The 11,466-nt window shown below is 46.2% G+C and overlaps 1 protein-coding gene across 4 annotated transcripts in view; it reads left to right on the top strand.

Moving 5' to 3' along the window:
* The first annotated feature begins 5,345 nt into the window (after positions 1 to 5,345).
* The window catches only part of CDK6 (cyclin dependent kinase 6), a 234,895-nt gene continuing 228,774 nt past the window's right edge, over positions 5,346 to 11,466 (top strand). Inside the window, exons 1-2 of one of the 4 annotated variants that reach the window (XM_004265601.3) lie at positions 5,346 to 5,496; positions 8,335 to 8,942. In XM_004265601.3, coding sequence (XP_004265649.1) covers positions 8,710 to 8,942 — 233 coding nt within the window. In that variant the 5' untranslated portion in view covers positions 5,346 to 5,496; positions 8,335 to 8,709. Of the gene's footprint in view, positions 5,497 to 6,760; positions 6,885 to 8,062; positions 8,223 to 8,334; positions 8,943 to 11,466 lie in introns of those variants that run through there. The other 3 variants (XM_033420481.2, XM_004265602.3, XM_033420480.2) reach the window with 3 other exon arrangements.

Genomic DNA, 11,466 nt, shown 5'->3' with positions numbered 1-11,466 from the left:
AATGATTAGCAAACCCGTTTAATAGGCGTAGACACTGAAGGTCAGAAAGGTTAAATATCTGTCCCCTGAGGGTACAGTGAACATTGCTGAGAGAGGAAGAACCACGAATAAAAGACAAAGCTCCTGACTTAAAAATCAAGGATCCTGCCCTTTAGGATACATAGATATTAAGGATATTGGCAAATAAAATGAGTAATCTTTCCAGGTTCTGGGCTCTACAGTATCTAAGTTACCTCCGAGTTTAGTATTTCTTCTTTTCAGAGAAAAATCATTTAATCAGGATTTTCAGGGTTAGGGAATGGAGACAATTACCTAAACACATTTTCTTTCTGATAAGATTTTAGAATTGGTCTTTCAGACAAATTTAGTAATTTATCTAAACGTGTTTTCTTTCAGACAAAAATGTTTCAAACGACTAATATCTGCAACACAAGAGAAAACATAACAAATCCACACAAAGTAGCAGGATGCCATTGTTCTTTCCTGTTTAAGCAAAGTGGAACACCGTCCTCCACTTTCAAACGTTATCCTAGTTATGTCACACGATTCCAGGCTGCTCTGTGTCTGCTTGACTCAGTAACACTCATGGAGAGAGACAAGAGCCATTGGTGCGTTCACTGACCACCTACTATAGCCAGATGGTACAGCCAGGTGCTGGGACATTGCCAAAGGGAGCAAGGCACAGTGGATACTCTCAGGGAGCTCATGGTGGCGGGTAGCAGAGCATCAAGCTTTGAGGAAGGTAGGAAGCAGATGGCCTCTAGGAGTTAGAGCAAAGAGGTTGTCATTGGGCTGAGGGAATCTTCCAGGTTTTAAGGAAGAGCTGGGCCCTGAAAGGACTGTAGGATTTAGAGAAGAGGGCTAAAAGGAAAGGGAACAGAAGGTAGAGGAGATACATTCCTGGGGTCCTGAAATCAGCACACTGATCCTTAAATTTTGGAGGGATTATATAAAAAAATTATTCTAATATATCCCCCTGAAGGAAATCAATAGATTGTCCCAAAGAAGAAGGAATAAAGGATACAAAGTCAACTTTCCCATTGACAAACACTTCTTGGACATAAAATACTTGCCAGTTACTGTGCTAGGTATCGGGGATACAGAGCTATGAGAAACCTAGAACAAATTTATAGTAGGGATTAAAACTTGGATCCTCTCTTCAATTTATGGTAAACTGTTTGATCCACAGAGCCATGCTATTATGTACTTTCTTCTAGGCATTCAGAGAATTCTACAAAGAATTCCATTCTATATTATTTTCAGGGAAAATCCATAAGGAGACAACATAAGAGAGTTACCTGAATATGGATTCATACACTATACAATCTCATTCATTGCATAATAGGATAGACATAGAATGCTGTTCATTCCAAAAGAATCAGTTATCTGGATATGCCATACCTAGAGCACTGAGGAACATCTCTTGGCCTCGGGACCTTAGCATGTGCTTTCTTCACATATTCCTACTGCCAAGCCATTCACAGGAGGTTCTCCCAGGTGACTTTCTTTGTCCTTCTTCCTATCTCCCAGATCCCACTATATCATCGTTCACCCCCACTGTGTTGGACCTTCACTGCTTCATCTGAACAGTTTATCTAGAATATGTACACACCTTTTAGCTCAACCAAAGGCAGCTATGGTGACACAATTGTTAGGCCATGTGTGCAGTTGAGATGCAAGTATTATCTTGGAAAAGAAATGTAGGAAGTCAGTGAAAAGTACAGGACACTCTAAATGGAAAGGAAGTGTAGGTATTTCAGTGTGACTATCACCATCTTTGTAAATGTATTTCCATAGTTATTTTTCTGATTACTCAGAATTCTAATATACTTGATGAAAGAATCTTAAGAACATGTTTGGAACGTGTCACAACAATATGCCAAGGAACATACAGGTACTCTCACACACACACAACGGAAAAAGAAGATATGAGTGTCTATCAAAAGGAAAACATTGAAAAGATGATGACAATTATACAAATATGAACATAGTACTGACATGTTGCATAGGGATAATTATAATTTCACTCCATGAAAACGGAATGTTTTCAATAGATAATAATGTTTGGTTTTTCTCCTTAAATTTTATAAGCTACTAACTCATATTATTTTTCTTCATGGCAAATATCAAAACCTTTTCAAGTTCCACTGCTCAAATGAAATGCACTAGATAATGTGCAACAAGAAGAGAAAAATCCAGATCATCTCCAAATTGACAGGAAGCAATTTATTTAGAAGGTTGAACTTAAAAAATAATTAAGTCCAGAATTTTACAATTGAAAAAGTTGGTAGTACAATTGATTTTTTTCTAGGATATTTAGCAAATTTTCAATATGATATTTTAAAGACCCCCCCCCAAAAAAAAACAGCTTGGAAATGCCTGGGTAGGGGTAAAGAATGTATTCAAATCCATTGAATTATATTATGCTTTTTCTGTTAAAAAGTTTTTTATGGTAATTACTCAATAAAGGTAATGTTCACATACCCATATAAATCAAGTTAAAATGAAGGTAACTAATTTCAAAGTTACTAAACCAGAAAAGTTTTTTTATCAAGATGATAAACAGAACTTTATAGACCAAAAGTATAAATTTACATGGACCTCTAATTAGGATGATTGTGTAGTAGATTCTAGTAAAACCTCATTTCTGAGTTTCTAGAAAATGTATTTTATAAATTCAAATGGCTAATATAAATCAGAGATCATTTAGAATTAGATGTACATTATATAATTACTAATTTTAAACAAATTTCTTCTTAAAGTGTTAAAAATTTAATTCTGGTCTGTAATTTATATTTTTATTTTAGTGAAAACAAAAATTTACAGATATTTGGTATAAAATGTTCACACACAGAATATATCTCTTACGTGACACTAAGGAAACTTTTAGGGTAAGCTGCAACATCATATCTGGAAATAATTCCATGAATTCTAATTTTTAAAAAACTGTAAGATGATTTGCAGCTTTAGAATACCTGAGATGCAGTGTGAAAATACTGGTACAAATCACTATTCCAGAATGATGTATTCATTCATCAAAGACTCCTAAACAAAGGAGTCAGAATTTGGTTCACAGTTTATAAACTTTGTGCAAATTTTGTTATGATAACCTGTTACCCACAGAGGAAGTTATCCATAAACAAAAACAATCTGGTATTTACTAATTTTATACAATCCATTGTAAAACTTCCTGGTCTGAAGTTTTAACCAACCTGGAGTTAATGTGAACCATAACCAGGGTGAGTGAACATGATAAATTAACAGTATCAGAGAAAGCAGATGACATAAAGAGAGGTAACACTCAGTAATAACATATCTAATTAAATAAAGTTTCATTGTTTTTGACATAGCCCAAGTGATGTAGTAAGCTAAATCATGGAGTTTCTAATCCATCTATGGTTGTTACCAAATTCAGCAATTCAAAATGCAACCCAGTGTAGAAAAGACATTTTTCAGTTAATTTAAAAGATATTTACAGCTTAATATTTTTAAACAAATTATTTACTCAAATTCTTACAATCATTTGCTGGTTCCTATGACTATTTATTGACAATTATTTCTGAATTTTATAAATGTGTTAATTACCAGCAAGTAAATCTTGTTTTAAAAAGCATTGATAGTGTAAGCAATTATCAAAATGGAGGATTCCCATTTGTGTCTCTGGTTTAAAGTCTAATTAGTGATTTGTAGTGATCCAATATTTTATATAAATACAAAATCCAACAATTTGCTTTCTTAAGTCTGTAAGGTATATAAGATTATAGATATCTTTACACATACAAATTTTGTTCAGAAATTGGATTTCATTTTAGAAGATATGCTTCTAAACACAAAATGTATTTTATGAACTATCTTAAGCATAAAACCCACAATTATTCACTTTTATTTTTTAAGAATAAATTATTATAATGCATTGCAAAATATTCGCTAATGGAAATGCAACAATTTTTATTTACCTAACCTGTTACTTCACACTGTAGTATAGAATCAATTTTATAAAGCAAAAGTTTGATCTACTGTGCAATCAGAAGATTTATAAGGTAGTGTTTTCAATTCCAACAGAATTTTTCTGGGTTTTAACTTTTCCACAGAGCACTGAAATAAATAAAATTTTTTAGGGTTTGCATTAAGATATTTAAAGGGTTTCAAGTATTCTACAGATAGAGATTTTGGAAAACACTGAATTCTTTCCAAAAAAATAGCTATTTTAAGTTTTGTTTTACATCACTGTAGAAAGTCTAGAAGACTTTTATTTTTCTCCAAAATCTCATTTTCACCTGAAATAACTGTATTCAGGTTTTCTCAGCAGGTAAAGTATACATTCTTACAAGGTTTCAAATTTCAGAATGCCAATAATGCATTTAAACTGAGCACCCACCGAATCGTGTTGTTTCCTCTTTGTGTGTGTGTGCGTGTGTGTCTATTACCTTGCAGTTCTGTTCTTTACAGTCAATTTCAGGCTTTTTACCTCCCCAGAAATACCTTAGTGAACCCTCAGCATTTGCTAATCTCTTAATAATTGTGAACCGGCCAGCTCCTTCAAGTAGATCGTTAACCACAAGAGTGCCTGACAATTTCCAAGTCATATCCTCTGTCCAAAAGGAAAAGATAGGGCTTTGTGAGGCCGAAAGGAAGCGAAGGAAAACAAAACAAATGTAGCTCATGCTGAAAGTGAAAAGTGCTTGGACAGATTAGTATTTTCTTTTCTGCAAGGCGTCCTGCCAATTTTTTTTTTTTAATAGAGAAGAGTTATTTTTTTGGTCTGATTTTTCAGTTTCTTGGAAAGTGTTGGTATTTACCATCCCCACCGGCCCCTCATAATTATTGTTGGTTGTTTTGTGTTTTTCCCATCCGTCTACATCACAGACTGCTGATACGCCCAGCCCGCCTCACTCTGTCAAAACCCCAACTCTGGGCGACCCTGGGTTTGGTAACTCCGCCGACTCCCGACGACACATCCCACTCTTCCTCTCACGCCTCTTATTTTAGTCGCAAGATCCCTCACTCCAGTTGCAGTGAAAGCCAGAAATTTTCATTGAACTCCCCCCTCTTTCTCGCCCCCCACTCGGAGCAGAGAGCTAGGGAGCGGGGAGGCTCAGAGCACAGCCGGGTCTCGGCCGCCTCCCCTCTCTCCGGAAGGCTTTAATTTGCACACTCGCTTGCCACTGAGAGCCGAGCCCCCAACCCCACCGCCGGGAGGGTCTCCAGCAGAGTCGGCCTCCGGGGCCCCCAACCCCGCCCCCGTCGCCTCCCCGGCTCGGGCCCCGAGCGCCGGCCGGAGCCCCGCAGCCCCGTCCGCCCCCAGCGAGCGGCGCGGGCGGCGCCCTCCGCCGCCCCTCCTCCCTCCGCCGCAGTGCCCACCCCTTCGCCGAAGAGAGTGCTGGTAACTCCTTCCTCCAAGCCGGGTTACCTGCTCCGCGCCGCCGTGGACACGTGTGAAGGTCGGACTGATACCCGCAGCCCCTTCGCGAGGCCCGACGCGGCCGGGCCCCTCAGGTAAGGAGCTGTGCGCTCGGGTGGGTGGGCTGCGGGGTGGGGGGGAGGGTCCCCGGGGGAGATTTGGAGGCTTGGCCGGTGTCGGAGGCGAGGGTGGGTAAGGGGGGACGGGGACCGGGTGGGGGGGGCGGTAGGTTCTCGAAATAGGCTTTGGTTAACCCCTTACGAACCGAGGCGCGGTAGTTATGGGGGCTAGTTTTGGGGAGCTAAAGGAGTTTCTCCTAATCCGGCCAGAGGACGCCAGATTAGGACGCCACACGAGGGACGACCCCCAACACCGAGATCCTGTGCCAGCTCACACATACCCTTGCGCACAAACGCACCCACAAACACTTTTTATCCAGCTTCTTCAAACGGAACTCAAACTCCACTCGGAAACTCACATAATAATCCACATTTAGGGTTTAAAATGCACTGCTGTTGGGGGCTCCATGGGGGAGAATGTGTTTCGGTGCCTTATGTTTATGTCCCCCGAAAGCTCGTTGAGGTACGGTGTGGGCTCCACCTTACCCACCAAGAGATAAATGTTAACGCAGACTTCTTGCTGGCAACCCCTGCGGGCGTGTTATGCACACTTAGAGGAGTGCAAGCAGGCGGCCAGTGCCCAGGCTGGAAGCCCCGCAAGGATGCACTCTCGCTTTAGTTTCCCAGTTTACGTTTCTAATTTAAAATATCGAAGTTAAAACGCACGCCCCGGGGTGAGCACCTTCGGGCCCAGCACCGCGCCCGTCAGTGTGCACGTGGGCGCATCTACGTGTGCGCACACGCGGGAGTCGTGGTCCCCGGTGCGGCCTCTTGTCGCTGCGCTGGTGGCGACCCTTGCGGTGCTTGGCAGGCTTCGGGAGAGGCACATGAAGGATTTCATTGAGTGTGAAGACAGAGAGCAGAGACAGAAAGCAGAAGGAGGCGGCTGCAGCCTTTGTAGTCGCGGAGGAATGCGGAAATGTTGAAGCACTATGTCAAACTTTTTTGAAATGGGGTCAAGACACATTCAGCCAGCGTGGGAAAGCAACAACAACAACAAAAAAAAAGTGGAGGAGAGGGGGGGAAAAGGCACTGCTGCTCCCGTTTCTCTCCGCCGGAGCCTACAGTCCCGGGAGCGAGGGGGGAGAGCCGGCGGGCGGTGCGGGGCCAGGCGGGGGCAGCGGGCGCAGTTCCCTGCGGGGGTGGGACGTCCCCGACGCTTCCTTCGCTGCCGAGCGGCGGTCAGGACTGGGGAGCGGAGGGGAGGGGGGGCCGCGGGAGGGGGCGGGCTGCGCAGCCTGCGGCGGCTCCTCAGCTACCTGTGTGGCCCTCGGCCTGCCTCAGACCGCGGTGCTGGCTCTAGGGGCTCGTTCCTCGGCTCCCCCAGGATTCGCCTTCACCTTTTAAGGAGAGTTTTGAATAGAGTGAGTGTGAGGGTCTCTGCCCTCGCTGCGGGCCCCTCCGCCCGCAGGCCGTGGGGGTCGCGCATTTTGTTTCTATAATGCCTGGCAGAAGGCGACCGCGCCAGCGGTTGCCGGGCAGGTAATTCCGAGGTGCCCCGAGAATTTCGGACACGCGGCTGTAGTGGCGAATGTCCGGCCGAGGCCAAAGCGGCGGTGGGGAGGAGGTTCCCTGGGTCCTGGATTGCAGCCGAATGGGAAGGGATAGTGCGTCGTCCCCTACCCACCCCGCTTTGTTGTGTGTGGGGCTCCTGGGGGGGGCACTGGCTGCTGTTCGGACCCGGCCTTAAGCCGAAAGGGGAATGGAGCAGCCACCTCTGCTGCCTACTTTGGGGACGACCCTGGGAGTGGGGAAGGGTTCGCGAGTCCAGGCCTCAAGGGCGCAACCCCTTCTCACTTTCCCCTGGAGGCTCAGCATTTACTCCCCCCGCCCACCCCTTTTAAGGGGAGGCTGAGTTTTGCTCAGGTTCAATCGGTTGAAAATTTCTAGGCGAGTCACGGTTATGCTGCCTTCCTTCTGAAGTTGTTCTCCAAGGAGACGACAAGCTGAAGTGCGGTGAACACCTCTTTCTCCCACTCTTAGGGTCCCGTGGGCGACTTCCCACCCCACCCCCAGGGCCCTGTCGCTCACCCACCCCCGAGGAGCGGGAGCTCCAGCCCTCCCCGACCTGATGGGTCTCCACCAGGGAGGTCCTCTAGGTCGGAGGAAGAATTCCGCTTCCAATCCAGATTCCTTTACCCTAAAAAGACCATTTGTGTGTGCAAGTCGTTTTAAAATGTGTCCTCGTAGAAAAACTGAAAGTGGAAAGAAAGGAAGCAATTTCCGAGCAGATGTCTGACCACCCCTTCTCGCACACTCCCAGCTTCGGGTTACAGGGTCCTGGGAGCCCCCACCCACATTCTGCGGCCGCACACCAGTGGACCCGCGGTCTCTCCACACCAGGTTGTGCACGACCCCGAAACGCCCCACGGCATCCCAGGAGCCCCTCTCCCTGCACCTCCAGGCCTGGGCAGGCGGGGAGGGTAGCAGCACAGCACAATGATATAAGGATAAATATTAAGCCGTGACATTGACGTGCCCGGCGCCTCCCCTCCCCCGCGCTCCCGGCACACTCTGGGCTGCTTGGCACGCCCCCTCTCGTTCCACTGCGTCTCGCGCCCCGCGCTCATCCCCTAGGGGCCCCTGCAACCTCTCCGCGCGAAGACGGCTCCAGCTCTGCAGGGAAAGAAAAGTAACTTCGCTTTTCTCGGAGGAACCAGGAAGGATTAAGCGGCCTGGGAGAGGGCAGGAGCTCGCAGAGGGTAGCGAAGGGGGCTTCGTAAAGGAGGAGGAGGGGTGTCTACAGGAACCCCGAGGAAGGCGCCTGGGATGTCTGATTACACTTTCTTCTTGTCCTCCCGTCTCCTCTTTTAGGTGGAAGGACTGTGGAGTGAGACGCGCTCGGGCAAAGACTATGTAATCGCCTTGGTGCCTGTACAGAGGACTGAGCTTCGGGGAGGGAAGAGGAGGGATCGGCTTGCTCCTCGGCGACTCGGCAGGCGGAGTTTCGCAGCGGCGGCACCAGGGTTGTGCCCGCCCGCGGGGAGGTCGCTCCATCCAGCCCCGGCGGCCGCGAGAGTCCGAGCGCCGGACCGCGGTAGTCGGCGGGGGTGAGAGAGAGCGAGATCGAGCTCTAGGGCGCGAGGGAGCGGGCCGGGGGTCCGGGAGGAGGCGAGCAGCGGCCACGAGCGAGCCGAGCGCGCCCCCCGCCCGCCCCAGCGGCGCCGTGCCGGGCGGCGTCCGGGCGGCATGGAGAAGGACGGCCTGAGCCGTGCCGACCAGCAGTACGAATGCGTGGCGGAGATCGGGGAGGGCGCCTATGGGAAGGTGTTCAAGGCCCGGGACCTGAAGAACGGAGGCCGTTTCGTGGCGCTGAAGCGCGTGCGAGTGCAGACCGGCGAGGAGGGCATGCCGCTCTCTACCATCCGCGAGGTGGCGGTGCTGAGGCACCTGGAGACCTTCGAGCACCCCAACGTGGTCAGGTGAGCGGTGGAGCGGCGCCCGCGCCGTCTGGGGCCGCGCGCCGTGGGAGGGCCGGGACTGGGATCTTGGGGCCCACGAAGATTGAGGGGCAGGGGGGGCGGCTAGGGAGGCCCGGCGCGACCCGTTGACCTTACCGAGTGAGAGTAAGTTTTGTCGACAGAGCCACGAGCCAGAGCCGGTGACCTTGCCAGACAGCGAACAGAAAGACAAGTCATAAAATGTGACCTGCGCAGACCTCCTTGCCGCTGTGCAAGTTCTAAGTGTTTTCTCCCTGCCCACCCTGAAAGGGATCCAGAAAGATGGGCGTCTTTTAGGGACAGAACAGGCCAACCTGAGACGCGCCCCTCCAGCCCCAGCATGGTTTCCATGGCCATTGGGGGAATTTTTGAGAGAATGAGTGAGAGGTCTGAGGATATGGTGATGATTAGTAGAAAGAAAGCTTTATTGTCGGGGCCTAGTAGAAATAAGGTTTAAAAGTGCAGAAACTTTTAAGAATAGTTTTGCCAGTCACACCTACAGTTTCTTTTTATTAACGTTGCATAATAATAAGGATTTCTGATGGTCTGAGGACTTCAGTGTTGATGCCCAGTTTGTGTCATTTAAAAAATTTCTTCCCAAAATGTTACCTGTTTGCATTACTTTATGTCTCTGGGCCAGCATAGTCCTTAGACTCCTTCTCCAAAGGGTCAGATGTGAGTCCAGGTTGTGGAATCTTTATATTCTAAAGGTCCTGCCCTTGCTTTTCCTGGGTGGGTTGTGCTGGTGGGTGAGGAGGCACCAGTACTTATAGCCTCTCTTGTGTGGTAACCAGTATTAAACCAAAATGTGTGTCGCTTAAGATATATGATGTTTTCTTAGTGATCCTGGAATTTCCCCATTGTGTGTTTGACATTGTGTGGTGTGTCATCCTTTTCTTTTTAAAACAGAGGTGCATAGTTTTAAGCTGAAAAGGAATGCCCAGAAACTTCTACAAATCAGGGTGTGATTTCACCTTTCTCAACTCCTAAGATAGTATGTTCCAAAAAGGAGGTCTTGAGGTCTTCTTCCTGTCTTCTCATCCGTCTAGGGGTTCTGTTCAACAAATATGTGTCTACTACTGTATGTGTGCTGTGGATGAAATTATGTAAATAAGCACAGCTAAATATTTTTGTAAAAAAGTCAAACAGTTTAACATTAGTCATCAAAGTGGAGAGACCCAAGGCTGACCTTTGAAATACCAAGCCCTCTATAGTTTCAGGGAGCCCAAGTGTCTACAGAATCTTCCTGGGAGGTTTCAGCTTGTCTCCTCTTATCCCAGGTTGGATGATTTGTGTTGTGCTTTGTTCCTGACACAGTCAGACTCAGGCTAGAAGGCAGCAAAGAATCATAAATACCTAAATAAAGTAGTAAATGGCTATAATGACAGGACCCTAATATACCTCTATTTTAGCCAGTAAAGAAGAGAGGGACAAAAGATAATGAGACTGAGGGAATCAGTGTTTTAGGAAGATGGGATTATAAATAAAAGCAATAGATAACCTTTTGTGTGTATGTTTTCTTTGTTGAAAAACAACAAAAACCCTTTTGGGGAGTCTTTTGTGATATTGGAGAGAAAAGTTAAGGGTACATTTTGTCCCCTGTAACTTAGTTATCTTCCTAGTGGAATCACCTAGACACTTCCCAAAGGGTGAATTCCACCACTAGAATTGTAGGTCCAAAGTTCTTGTTTTATTTTGTCTGTTACCTTTGGATAGTGTCCAGTTAAGGATGATTATCAGGTATATAAATAAAATCATGTTCTTCCAATTGTAGCAGTGTTACAGAGGCACCCCGGTGTAACATCCTTTAAAAAACACAATTTATTCTTGTGACAAAGAAAGGTTGTTTTTGTCATTGTGCTGGTAGATTTTGGCTAATCCATCTTATTCTCTTGATATATTCTCTTGAGGTTGGCATGTCTTTACAGATTTCTAACTAACCCATGTCTTGGATTCTATACTGAGAAATTTTAGGAGACTACACTTACAAGTTGAAGACAAAGGCATCATTTTCTAAAACTATGTCACATGTTAAGTGGTGATGATGACATCTACCTCTTAAGAATTGTGAGGAGAAACTGAGATAGTGTATATGAAAACACTTTGTAAATTTAAGAATGCTTCAAATGTCCACGTATTATTTGTGTTCAGGCAGGTTAGCGTGGCCCTTGCCATGGAGAAAGTTCTCAGTAAGGCCTCAGTTCACCTGACCTTTCCTGTAGAACAAGTCATACTCAAGCCCAGACATTACAGGCTCTGGAACCAAGAAGCTGCTTGAATATAATGAGACTGTAGTTTGTCAGAAAAGACCATCAGTCAAATGCCATGAAATTCAGTGACACTTCAGAAAATTATTGATGATGTCATCCTCACGAGCTGCAGATCTCCATTCCGTTTTGTTTCCTTCCTGTTTCTTCTCTTCCACTTCTGCCTTGGGGCAATTACTGGCCCCCATGACTTACTTAGCTAGACTAGGAATTCAGATTTTAGAGGATGCTGATATTTG

The sequence above is a fragment of the Orcinus orca genome, chromosome 9 (genome assembly GCF_937001465.1).
Source record: "Orcinus orca chromosome 9, mOrcOrc1.1, whole genome shotgun sequence".
NCBI lineage: Eukaryota > Metazoa > Chordata > Mammalia > Artiodactyla > Delphinidae > Orcinus > Orcinus orca.
This window is presented reverse-complemented; position numbering and strand designations above follow the sequence as displayed.